Below are 14,116 nucleotides of genomic sequence, written 5' to 3'. Positions count from 1 at the left end.
TATGACCTCACTCTTTGTATTCATAGAACATTTTTTTTTACTAAGACTAGAGAATAAAGATATTGTTCCAGGTCTTCTTGTGCATTGTAGTCATTTGAGAAATGAATCATATTTAACAATGGAAGAAGGCTTGCAGCATATGAGAATAGGCTGGTGCCATCATCACACAATAGGATTCACCCAAATGATACTGACATGTGCTTTCTCTTCACGTGAGAAAACTGAGAAATTATCACGTTTTCCTTTAAGAAAGGGATTTTAGAATTTTTCATCCTCTTTTTCATTCCCTTTTCTAATTGTCACGAGAAAAGATTATCATTATTCCACAGTTCTGGCAATTATGTCACCACCAAGATTGAGGTAGTTAAATTATGTGTATATGGAACAGTTTATAGGCAAATTAATGCATCAACAGATGACCAGCTGTTTTCCTTTTTAATTATAATTGGAATTGGGCATCGCCATCAACAGTAAAATGAGCTTAATTCATAATATATGCTTTGTTAATGAATGAAAAAACACTGACATGAAATCACTGTGAGATTTAGGGCCTTGGTACACAGTAAAATTTAGCTGCATCAGCGAGCATTTTCTCATTTCAGACTTGCTGTTTCAACTTCCCTTGAAAGGGTATGCATCTTTTCATTTATTCCGTTATTTGCGTATCATACAACTGATCAAGCCCCGAAGTACAGTGTGGGAACAACCTATGTCCAAACAGTAAGGTGGTATTTAGAATCAGAAGTGATGTGTAAATATATTAAGCATCTAGCATTGTTTCTGTAATACAGAGGGCTAAGAGTTGCACTGCAGAAATATTCTTTTGCCGTTTTAAAATTCTATATGATTTTAAAAGGGCTAATACCATGCTCACCACCTTTCAGAGGTTTTATTATGATATATATATATATATATATATATATATATATATATACACGCAGATGCATCTGTTATCTGATACAGTTTTATAACATTGTCTAATCTGTGTTTTCTATCATTTTGTTAGGTGCAAGAAGTTACAAACACACACAGCAGGGCCAGATGTCTAGATCTGAGGGGTAAGATAACAAAAGATTTCTCTGTAAAATGTATGCATCACAAGGGCAGTTGAATCAGCCAGATGTACATTTCTATGTTTAGTTGTCTGTTTTTACGATTACAAAAGTAACCATAAAATAGATATGCCCTATAACAATTTACTCACATTATTTTTTAATATTGGATATTATGAGTGCAGTCTGTTATTTGTGGGCATGGCCGGACGGGCCGTCTGGCAATTCTGGCAGATGGCAGATGGGCCGGTCCACTTTTTGGGCCACTTGGCAACTATTGGACCGCGATTGCAAAACTTCCCCCCCCCCCCCCCTCCCCCCACCCCCACCCCTGGTCCGCGATCGCAATCCCCTCCGGTCCATGAGTGGGCCGGTCAAGGCAAAGAAATGCCAGAACTGATTATTGCTCCCCGTCCAGCCCTGTCCGTGGGAGTATTCGGCCTGAGAAATATGTGCATCTCACGGCATGCCAGCTAACACAAAATGTTTCAAAAACATTGCGGAACTCTCCAGTTGTCATTTGGTAGTGAGATAAATGTATGATGAGAGAATTTCCAAAACAGTCTTAGAACATATTTATTGCTCCAAACAAGTTCTGTCAAAGTCAATGAAAAATGTTCCAGTCATGTCACATATATATAATCGGGAGAAAGAAAAAAAAACAAAAAAACTAATGCTGTTCCTTCAATGTTCCTTCTGACTTCAAGATAATGTTTTAGCAACTAGCAACAGATTACTTGCTGGGAACATCTTCCTTCCATAGGTTGTTAAGCATAAATAAACACATCATGCTTTACAATATTTCGAGAATGAAGCTTGTTATACAATCAAGGTCAAAGTCAATTCCATGTAAATTCAGTAAATTCAGGAACTGAACTTAAATTCAGTTAATTGATAGAAAAATATCATGTTCTATGGAGATTCTTTATTATTGAATTTAAACAAATTTCCTGAATTGACAGAAATGGTTGACATAACCAGTAAGCCCTGAAATGTGGTCACAAGGTAAAATAAATAAATTCAAATGCTGGTTTTTTCTAGCACTGATATGCGTTTTTCCAGAAAATACTAACGAAATGCTAGAATGCTTGTACTGGGGTACGCTGGGATAGGTATTCAATTTCTTACAGTGTTACACAAACAGCGCACCAGTATTTCCTAATAGTTATCATGGAAATTATCATTAGTAGTTATCATTGTTGTTATGGGATTGTAAAAAAAAAGTTTGTGAGTCAGAAATAACGTCTTTGAAAAAATCTAAAGCTTAGATAAAAAAACAGGCATTGTACAATTATAATGTATTGTTTATTTCATAAGTGCATAACATATTGACCGTGGCTAATGTAAGGGGGATTCCCTCATTGCCATTCTGAACAGCCCGAGATCACAGGGATGGTGGTACGATGAATATGAGAAATGATTGCACGTGTGTGGCTTTTGCCGTGTGTACATATTTGAGCATTCAGTCAGGATTTGTCGTTGCATTCGGCATGCACGCAGATCTTAATATGAAATCAAAATTCAGGCGGTGTCTAGGGATCTGGCAGAAGGGGAACTAACAGGTATATCAGCTATCATCAACCTTGGGTGAGTCCTGACATTAGGTGTGAGGTATGATACCTTACATACTTATAAAGGTACCCTTTTGGCTGGAATACAAATGTTGATGATCATTCCAAACAAGCTCAGTAAAAATCCACGATGGAATTTTTCCTCTCCTTAACTAAATTTGTAAGTGTCCATTTTTCAAAGTAAGGAACCTCTCTCACATTGGGAGAAATTTACATCTGCATTTTTTTCTCTCAAACTGACATCAGCGCATGACTTCTCCATTGCATGTGTGATGAATGGACGCTTGATTTCCATGAACATGTGCAAAAAGTGAGTTTTTCCCCCCTTCAGTCTCCATACGGGGCTTCAAAGAATTTTACAGGTGGCTGCTGCAAATCATGTAAGCCATTTCATTTTATTTTTATTTATTTCTCCTTAACTGTTCTTTTTTATTGAAACTAGGACCAGGATTTAATGAATATTTTTCCCGCACCTTGACTTATAAATAAATGCTAGTCATTTTTCCCCCATTTTTACATGGTTTGGAGGTGTCCTTTTGTTTTTATTGCCAATTCCGCTCACCATTTGGAATTTGATTTAATAAACATTTAAGAAATTATTATAAACCTCTTTGCAAATTTGGCAGGCATTTGGCTCTTTTAGTAAGTTTGCTTAGGAAAAAAAGTAAATTAATTATGAATTTACTGTAATTAACTGTATACTGCATTGTGGCCCATTTTTTTTTAAGACAAGAGAAGGATTTATTTGAACAGAAAAAAAAGAAAAAGAAAAAAAGGAAGAAAGAAAAGATCTCAAGCTCCCAGCATGGGTACCACAAATTCTAGGCCACATCTTATGTAACTGTATTTGCCTTTAAATTGGCTTGGCTGTGATTGTATCCCACACTGTGCCTACAACTTGGCTATGAGTGTTCCTTAACTGCTTGTATAATTTAACTGATGAGGAATCAGTTTTGAACAGCAATGATTTATGAATTTGTTACTAGAGAAATGTGCACAGAAATGAAGAGCTGAAGAAATCCTTAAAAAAATATAATTTTAAAGTTATTTTTAGAACTTCAAATAAAAATGTTTTAATGTGGATACCAACAGTAAATGTAAATGGTAAGCAACAGCATATTCAAATATTTCCACATTCATATATGGCTGGAATATGCTTTAATACACAGTATCAGATCAATCAGAAGTGGCTAAACACTGTTTAAACTGTGGCCACTTTAAGTACAGTTTAAGTTTTCTTATTTCTGCATCTCATCATATTATACAATATATGTATTACCCATTTTGCTTTGTTTTTCATCACCCATTGGATATTCATGTACATTTCTCATCTTTAGCTGTGCTTAATGGTTTAATTATTCAGCATTAAACTTATTAGGTTTTAGATGTTATTTTCATACTTAAACAGATGTGTGTGCAATAGGATCCCAGCAGCCATACAGTCTTATTGTGTGTGTGTGTGTGTGTGTGTGTGTGCATGTACATAGAGTGTATGAGTTTTGACAGATTAAAGATTAAATACAAATTTTGACGTGGCCATTAATTGAAAATTACACATTGAGTGCCAGTAGCAGTTTGAGATTGGGATAAAACCATCTGCCTTTTGATGAGTACAACACCCACATTACCATAGTAACCACAGTTACAATTTGTGATTTAAACATGGTCAGCATGTTTCCTCCTTGTTCCCTTGTCATGCGGCGATGACATCTGACTGTACGTCTTTGCATATTATCTGGGAACAGCAGAAGGGATTAGAAAATGGGATTTCAGATCCCTTCGCACGGTACAGTTAAGTGATTATTGTAAAATCATTTCATAAATGATATGCTAATGATGAATAAATGATTATCTCTCGATGCAGAGCTCTGAGCGATGTGGTTCACTCCCCGACTGGGAAGATAAGAGTTTATGAGGAGAAGGGGCCTTTTGATTGTGTGTGTAATAAAGATGGACTGCTGTGGCCATCAAAGTGTTTCTGTAGGCTTTGTTTAAAAGTCATCTGTTCCCGAATAATCAGCGGCTCTTTGAATTTTATTTCAGGGATGGGAGGGCATCGGACGTGATCTTGTACAGGAACACGTCTCGCATTTAACTCACGCCAGCCGAGTCACATCCATAGATACATTACTTTCTCTGCGGGGATCTTTGCTGGGGGAAAGAAAAGTATTGAAAAGTCAGTCCAAACATTTTGGGAATGTTCTGGCGTGCCATTATCCTTGCTTTCCAATTGCAAATAACTTTGACTCCTGACTGAGATGGGCAATTTGGCTGTGAGCAAACAATCATAATTATCTAAATTCTGATTGCTTTTTCAGGTGAACGATTAGATTACCATGCGTGCGAGTCTCTTGAAGATATACTGAAATTAGTGCAGTTTGATTTCATCAGTCTACGGGAGACGGAACTGGAGGAGAATGTAAGTATGCGAATAAAGTTAGTAGAAAATGTTCTCTGTAGGCCTCTGTATACGTATATCAATTTGTGTGTTAATTTGTTTGATTTGATCATTGTGCGTGTGTGTGTGTGTGTGTGTGTGTATGTACTGTATGTCATTTTATGTTCCTTTTTTTTAGGGAGCATCCTCCTTGTTTGATATGGTTTTATACTATGAATCAGCAGCCCATCTCGACATATCGTCCAACACAAATCTTGGCATTTTGGGTTGGCAGGCTCTCTCTCGCTTGGTTCAGCAGGTATGTTTCAATGAAAATCAATAGCCGAAGTCAAACTGAATGACTGCAGCCGCTGTAGGGGATACAGCGGGGATTAGCACGGTGTGTTAAAGGTATTAAAGCATGCCCAGAAGTCCAGCCAGAATAAGAGTAAGCCCTGGGTAGGGAGAGCTTGTGGTGGCTAGCCTGGCGGCATGGCTGAGGTGTGCAGGCTTTGTCAGCTAAATGACAGGCATGAGCACAGTGCATTACTCCACTGCTGCAGAGCTCATTGCTGCAGACTTTTGATGAGCCAAGGATCAAAAAGTGATCCCACTAATCCCAAATGTCATTTATAACAACCTTTTGAGTCTTTGGAATAAGAACATTCTGGGACTTGTAAGGTAAAACCTCCCTAATGTCAAACTTGACTCAAGGATACCACTGAATGAATTTAAAAAATGTATGTAGCTGCATAATTCCAACACAGAGAGCTGTAATTATGAATGAAAAATGCAACATGACCTGCATTGAAGTTGAATGAAATGAAATATTTTATGAGAGCTTTCTACTTTGAAAGTTCAATTAGGAATATAATTAGATGTAGTTCATGGAACTTTTCATAAAGAAAGGGGGCTTTTTCAGTTTTGGAAAATCTTTGGTGAGACCAAAAGCCAGTAGACCGGAACAGATCAACCAAATTTTTGTCAGATGAGAGGCAAAAAAGTGGACACATTTGATTCTACAGACCCAGGGATAAACCCTAACTATAGCCCCAAAATCCACAGCTCTCGGTCAGAAATATTTGTCATTTTGACTTTTGGCTCCTGGAATGTGGAATGAATGTGTTTGATGGGAGGGTGAGACACAGGTCTAGTCCACAGCGAGGGCATGGAGTCCAGAGCTTTGTCTGATTATGTGCTACCTGTCTTTTAGAGCAGTTGCCTATGGAGACTGGATGCCTGCAATATGCCCATCCCTGAGTATCCAGCGCAGGCCCTGTCAAAAGCCCTTCTCAGCAGCAGGCTAACCGTGCTATGCCTCAAAAACACCTGCCTAAGTGGCAGGCCCCTCTTCACACTCGGTAAGCCCGTTCACCGTGTACCACAGGTGTTACTGAACCTGAGTGGAGCCGAGTGGCAGCTTCGGTTCTGGAGAAATAATGTGAAATAATGTGAAGAAGAACCGAGTGACCTTCTCCCAGAAATCCTGCAGTTCACTGAGACATTGTGAGGAAAGTCCTCCAGCGCTCAAGTATTCACCGCTCAAGTATCAAAAGCTTTGTGTTTCTCAAGTTCATCATGGCAGACTGTTAGTGGAGGCTTACACTCATAAAATCATAAGAGCTATTGTTCACTTCTCTGAATAATAGTGAATGGGATATAACACATGATTACAACCTTTCTTTAGAATTAATTTTGTCAATAAAATAGATTATAGAATTCATTTTGTGTATAGAATATGGCAAGATTGGAGATAGTACTTTCTATTGCTTTTTGTAAATGAGAGTGACCTTCAAAATGTGCACAAAATATGTTCTCCTATGTATTTCTTCAACTCTTTGTATCCCATGGGCATTAATGATGTGTACTGACATGCAGCTTACAGAGTGCACATAACGGGGCAGCTAAATTAAAACACCCAGTAGCTTGTGATGTACGCTGCTTTCATTAGTGACTCACTGCGGGTTGAGTCACACTGAGAGACAGGTATGTAGATGATCAGTGTCCGTGCTTGGCCTGAGCAGCAGGAACAGATGACGCAGAACAGGGAAAGGGATAGCAGATTTTGGCCCGGTGAACCTCACAGCCGGACTCGCCCGGGATTAGATGTCCTAATCTTCTTCTTGTCGCTTTACACACTGCTGCACCTATCCACAGACATCACAGTGGCCAGTGACTTCAACAAACTGATTCAGCACACAACGTGGTGTGCAGTTATTTATGCTGGGTGTTTTCGCATCTTAAAAACCAAGTTTTTTTTCAAATCATAAAAAATATGTGTGTGTGGAACAAGATTTAATTCATTAGCTGTGTGACTTATAAAATATGATAAAATATAAAGACAATGAACAGCTGTATGCAGTTGTGAAAATAGATTTGTTGGCCGAACCAGTACGAGAGATGTCTTGGTGTATTCCTGTCTCTTTAATGACCCATTGCCCAATGTGATGTACATTGATTTGCCCATTAAAATCCAAAATACGTAAATACGATTAATTTATAAATGAAATATTTGCTTACAAACAATAAATTGCTCTTGACTGCTGGCCACAACTTGACCAGTGAGAAATGAACAAGACAAGGCTTATACTGGTTTGGGAACTGGAGCAGTGTGGTCTGTAATGTTTTTTTTTAAAGAGAGTCTCTCCCTCTCTCTGGGGTGAAACAGTGGTCTGTCTCTTTAAGCCGTCTGGATCCGTTTGATATTTTGGCTACGCACAGTGGCCTCGCTCGCAGCAGGCCACCCGGCTGCTGATCATTGCCATCGATTCGCAGGCCTTGATTGCAGGACTTGGCGGCCTGCGCGGTGGAGTCACCAGAATCAATTTCAACGATCACTCCATTTGGTTCCCACTGTGAATGATGACAATGTTGGCATTCCGCATGCAACCAAAAGGCTTGATAAAATCTGCTCCATTGATCGGGAGGAACAACAGTATGTGGTCACAGACAAACAACCACAAGACAGTGGCTTACAGCAGTTTTTCTTAAAAAGAGAAATTATCATTATTATTACTATTATTATTATTATTGTTATTATTCTTCTTATTATTATTAGTAGTAGTAGTAGTATTAGTAGTAGTAGTAGTAGTAGTAGCAGTATTGGTATGAACTAATTTTCAAGTGAACATTTACAGGTTATTGCTTTTTTTCCACTCAGAGCATTCGTCATCATGGTTCTTTATGGTGTTCATGTAACCTATGTTCCCCCACTTTTCTTCCATTTCGGACATTGTGTTCCACTCTCACAGCTTTGCTACACTCTCTGATGAGACAGTAATTATTTTTCACGGTACAAACCACTCAGCATACTAGGAGAGCTATCACTGAGGGTGACATCTTTCACTGCCTGTAGCTTGGTAACTGGCAGGTACCTAGTCAGTAGCTAGGGAGCGTGTGTGTGGTAGTAATGCAGGAAACACAGACTGACTTAATTGTATTTGAAGTCATTCAGTTATATCCCATTTTTCCTCTTGCAGTCCTCAAGTGTCCTGCACTTCATATGGTGATGCTCTATTCATAGTTCCAGCATGAAAGAGGAGCCACATAAATGCACATGTATGAAGGCCTTAGCTCTCCTGTTATGTCCATGTGTCAGGAACAACAAAAAATGTTCCTGCATCAGAATGATGAGTGCATATTTAATTGTCGAAAGGTAGTTGAAAAAATAATTAATAATTCCCCTATAGACATTAACTTTATTGATAAAAATTGAATAAGTGTTTTTTTCACCTCTCACAGATCTTGGTTTACTAATGATACCTAACTTGTTTCATTAGAAAAACATCTTCAAAACAGCTCTTTTCTGTAGTTTGGCAAAATAATGTATTTTTATTTAATTTTTCATAGTAATATATTTTAAAATATTTTGGCTTTTTGTCATTGGTGTGCGTGTGTGTATGTCTGTGTGAGCTTGTGTGGATGGGGGGAGGGGTGGATAGTAATGGAGGGTGGCGGGATGTTGAGTTGATTGGGGGTGAGAGGAAGAGGAAGAGCCGTCTTCTGTAGAGCTCGGACACATTCAATTCTGGGAAGATCTCTGACCAGATAATGAAGGTATTGGAGGCCGACACATCCAAGATGTTGTAAAAAAATGGACCAAAGGCCAGTGTGCTGTCATGCACTTACAACTGGATCTGAGAACTCAAGATTGTCCATCCCTTCTTGTTGGTATTGTGATCCAGGATTATCTGAGGTTTCCGGTCCTCTGGTGCTGCCTTTTGGCTTTCTTTGGACAGTAAGAGACAATGGCTGTTGCATCTATAAAGACAATCTTTGAAGACTGAGGGGCCCTGTTCTTGACTGACGGCAGTTTGGCAGGGAGCTCTGATTTATTTTTTTCTGACAGTTCTGACCATTGTAAGTTTTTGTTTCAGAAGTTCCAGACCCAGGCTGTAGGAGGTGCTAAAGTCGCAGGTTATGTTGTGGCCCCTGAGACCCAGGCTCATGTCAAGAATGGCCCGCATGCCCTTGTTTCTCCCAAGGCTCCTCCAGAAGGCTTGCCAGTGTGACCCTGCATATTCCATGCATAGCCTGACTTTGCATCACAAGCTGTATAGACTTTTATTCCATATTTTGGAGGCTTACAGGGCATGTGTTGTCTAAAGGCACAGTGATCTCTGAATGCCACCAGCCTTTCATCCACCGTGACAAATTTCTGATGACCCTTGAGAAAATATGAATGGTCTCCAGAGGTATGGTGGCTCGGGAAATGGCCCTGCCTGTCTCTGCATCCCACAAACTGGCTTTTGATTCATCTTTTGGTTTAGACACCAGCCATGATGAGGAGCCTCAAAAAAGCATGCAACCTGTTTTCATCCAGCTTTCTCCATACCTGCCCAAAAACTGGCCTTTCTTACAGGTTGGTCATTTCTATTATGCTTTTTGAATTGAAACAGGAATGACCAGCTCAAAAGCAGATTTCATATCTGTGACACAAGTTCCTGCCAGCCTAGTGGGCCCAGGTACTACCTTTAAAACATTTTCAGCCATCTTCTTTCCTGACACACACTGGGAGATGTGGACCACTCTATCTGGCTATTATTGGACATGAATGTCACTCTTGGAGTTGATGGCTGTGGGGAAATAACCATTTCCTCCTCATCTGAAAATTCATCATGCTGATCTGAATTTACCTCTAGACAGTCTTCATTTTCGGACACTTCCTCCTCTTTGCTGTCCTTATCAAGGATATGCTCCAGCCTGGGCTGTCATCCTTCTCTTCATATTGCTCATCTTGCCAAGAATGCAGATTTTTTTACAAAGTGCAATGTTGGTAGGACACGCATGGTATATATTTAGCCTTTCCCCAGATGCGTGTGGATGGAGTTTTCCCATGGGGAGTAAAAGTTTATACATGTTTGGGATAAAGATATATATTTTTTCTTGATTTGACTCTGTATTGTGCAATTTCAGATTTGTAATCAAACAATTCACATGTTTAAAGTTTACATTCTCAGCTTTTATTAAAGGGTATTGTTGTACATTTCAGTTCCACCATATAGAAATGACAGCACCTTTTATATATGTATCGTCTCTGGTGATGCTCTACAAGGCCTGCACTGTAGCCGTCTTCTGTATTTATTTGCTAATTGGTAGTTTTTAATCATTTTTTGTAACAAAAATGACATGATAAAATCTTTTTTTTTTTTTTTTTTTTTACAAAGGATTCATATTTTGTGTAAATAAGTATTTACTGTACTTTTATGCTGAGAAACTATTACTGATTTTTGGTTGGGTTTCCTTATTCTTCTAGTAAGTACACTGAAGGGGAACACATCACTACAGGAACTCTATCTTGCGAACAACAACCTCAACAGTTTTCAGGATGCGATGCAACTGGGAGACCTCCTTAAATATAACCGTTGCCTAAAATCGCTGGACCTGAGTAACAACCAGATTTCTGATTCAGGTGACATTACATGAGATGATATTCATAGATATTTCACGAGATGATGTTTAAAATTTGTTTTTGTGTCTTCAAATAACAGTTGATAAAGTATTGTATTGGTGTACTTTGTTCACAGATGTTATTCATCATAATGCAGAGCTGTTTCCTCCCACAGGCCTGGAAGAAATATGTGAGGGACTGGGATTTCAGAAAACTGGACTGAGAAACCTGGTGCTGTGGAACAACCAAATAACTTACAGGAGCATGGTCCACCTGGCAAAGATTTTGGTGAGAATAATTGGTAATAACAAAACCTAAATACATTGATGTCTGCCTATTAATCCTATGCCTGTTCAGATTAATTGGCACGGTACACTGAATGGTAGACATACCAACTCTAAAATCACAAAGCACAGACTAGTAGGCAAGACAATTAAACAGCTGAATCTATGGATACAGTGACAGTTTTTTTTTTCTTCACATATTGTAAGACTGGAATTATTTGAGCCAGTGATCAAAATCATTGCCTGCAGTTCAACAGTACTGCAGAAAGCAGGGTATTTAAATCCATACAGACTTCTTTCCCCATTGTTGGCCAGGCATTTAGCCTTTGTGTTCCTGTTCCTTAAATCACACACCCACAACCCAAGGACATGGGGCATGACTGGCTGCAAAAAGGAAAGGAAAGTGGGCACTCTGAAAATAGCGTGACTTCTCCTCGCAGGATATCTTATATAAAATCCCTAATAATATCCATTCTTCTTCACTCCACTGATTGTCAGAATAAACTACACCTTCCGTCATCTCAATGGCGATTGAAAATCAAAAGGATACAAATTAAAGGCCTGCTTTCTTTCTTCTTGGCCCCAGCATATTCAAAGCCGATCCATCCAGGCCAAAAATAAAGCATACTTGTTCCATTTCAGTGCCACTGAATGGGAACAGTTTGATTAAATAATAGATATGTGTTTAGGAGGTTTTCTCATCTAGTCTGTCATTAAGAAGGATAACTAGACATCCTTGCGACCATAATGATCATAATTAGTCCAATGGCTGGTCGTGTCGAATATGACACTCGAAGGGCTGTTATTAACCTTTCGGGTTTTTTTTTCTGGGGTGCCACAAAAAAGAAAAGGAAAAAGGATGTAAGAGCAGGTTATTTGGCTGATATGGAACCACTTCAATGTCAAAGAATTTGATTAAAAATATTAAGGATGTAATGGCCAGAAAACGATATTTCTTCTTGGATCTAAATTATTAATTTCAGTAACATAACTAAAGTCCTTTTGAAATAGTGTTGCTTTGTTTTCTTGGTAGTTTTTTAAACCAAGCCATGGAATGCATTTTGTGCACAACTGGTACTTCTTTGCTAGCCTCCAGGTCATGATGAAACAATGGATAGGAAACAAACAAAACAGACCCCAATATCAGTGTATGTCATTTTCAGGTTGAATATTAACTGTTCAGTATGATGCCCATTGCATTGGTTACCCCAGTGTAAGCATTCATATAAGGCTCCTACACAGCTGCATGCGCACATGCAAAGAAGAATATAATGCAATGTTATATTATTGCTGATATTTTTGTTATTTGTATGTTCATCATTATTCAAACGGTACACACTTGTTGATACTGTTTAATTCTAATTTAATATCACATAATATTTTGCATGTTTTATGCATAGACCTAATATGCAAAAACATGTATATGGAGTAACATGTTCTCCCATGTTGGTAAATTTCCTTCAAAGACATTTAATATTCATATATAAAAAAAGTTGAACTTACACTTTAAAATGTGTAAGACAGTTTTATGCTGGCTGAGTACTGAGTTTATGTAAAATCATATTATTTCTTGAGTAAAAAAAAAAAGTCCTTTCCGGTTTCTAAATGCCAATGGGTATTATTACAATTTTAATATTCTGACAGTGGTTATTTTTTCCGGCATTATCTTTTTATTTTTATTTTGTAAATGGCAAGAAGACCTACTGACTCATTCCCTGCGATATTTTTTTAATTATTATTTTTAAATATTGAATGCTAGGTGTTAAGTGCTCGAACCCAACAGGCTACCGCTAGTTTTAAACGCCTTACTCTACAGCAGCTCTCTTTAATGGCACTCCCCATACATTTTAAGTCAGGACGCCTGAATTAGCTTCATTTGCTGTTGTTGTGGAAGTGTCTATCACATATTAGTCCAATGTGGCCTAAACAAAAATGTAGCTTCCCATCCTGATATTCTGTATACTGTATCATATCCAGAAAAAATAAAATGTTCATCCTCTAGAAAAAGAAAACAATTCTAAATACCAAATAATTAGTACTTCTTAGTAGTTCTGAGGATGAGTTTAATCCTTGGTTTTCTCCTATCATAGCATGTGGGTAATTCTCATAAAGTATGGATAATTATGTGGTATAATGTGTTTGTATTGCTCTAAAAATAGAGCTGCTTTAACAAGAAGAAAAATAGAATATTGATGCTGTGGAATTCCTAATTCCTTATTCCTTTTGAAGGGGCTCATTTTCTGGGTTTTATAAATCTCAAATTAAAAAAGCAAAAATAATAGTAATAAAAGATCTGGCTCCCCAAGTGAAGAACTAAGTATCCTTTGGTAGTCATTCCAAATCTGCAGTAGGTTATGTAAGCTTATCTTTAAGACATCAGCACGCCTGACAGAGAGCATTGTTGTGTCTTTAATTGCTCCTAATTATCCCGAGTGCTCCTGTGAGGTCTTCAGTCTTTGGGAATATTAAACTTGTCCGATGACTGGTGCTTGTGCGAGTCCCACGCTGCACATTTCAAAGATGGCATTACCACAGTCACAGTGTGAAGCACTCAAGTGGGTTTGTAGTCGCCCTGGTACAAATTAAGTCTGAAGTGAACCTTAGATTTATTTAGCTGCCTGTTTTTTTTTTTTCTTTCTTTTTTTCCTGATGTGGCGAACGAGGATGTGCGATGAGGGTGGAGAGGTAGCGCGCCCTTCAGTTTGCCGAGCAGCATCGCTAGCACCGCGTCTCCCTCGTTGCTACCTGCTTCGTACGGGTGCTCATAAGGCTTCGGTGTTTAGACTGTAGGTTACACTGGAGACATAATCCGAAACCTCTGGGTTACCTAGCAGCAGGTGAGACCTCAATTTGAAATGATTATCTAAAAATAATCCGGAATTTCATTAGCAGATGCCAAGCCAATGGTGTGTTAGGCATGCTGTTAATGTCTTTGGAACTGA

The 14,116-nt window shown here is 38.5% G+C and overlaps 1 protein-coding gene across 4 annotated transcripts in view; it reads left to right on the top strand.

Annotated features, from left to right (window-relative positions):
• si:dkey-288a3.2 (protein phosphatase 1 regulatory subunit 37) overlaps positions 1–14,116 on the top strand; it is a 45,833-nt gene that overhangs the window by 11,770 nt on the left and 19,947 nt on the right. For all 4 annotated transcript variants that reach the window (XM_064322188.1, XM_064322166.1, XM_064322177.1 and 1 more), the window contains 6 exons: positions 1,007–1,058; positions 4,942–5,042; positions 5,200–5,319; positions 6,214–6,361; positions 10,756–10,911; positions 11,066–11,178. In XM_064322188.1, coding sequence (XP_064178258.1) covers positions 1,007–1,058; positions 4,942–5,042; positions 5,200–5,319; positions 6,214–6,361; positions 10,756–10,911; positions 11,066–11,178 — 690 coding nt within the window. The remainder of the gene's footprint in view (positions 1–1,006; positions 1,059–4,941; positions 5,043–5,199; positions 5,320–6,213; positions 6,362–10,755; positions 10,912–11,065; positions 11,179–14,116) is intronic.

This window comes from Anguilla rostrata, chromosome 1 (assembly GCF_018555375.3).
Source record: "Anguilla rostrata isolate EN2019 chromosome 1, ASM1855537v3, whole genome shotgun sequence".
NCBI classification, from domain to species: domain Eukaryota; kingdom Metazoa; phylum Chordata; class Actinopteri; order Anguilliformes; family Anguillidae; genus Anguilla; species Anguilla rostrata.
The sequence above is the reverse complement of the archived record's forward strand: the minus strand, read 5'-3'. Positions and strand labels throughout refer to the sequence as shown.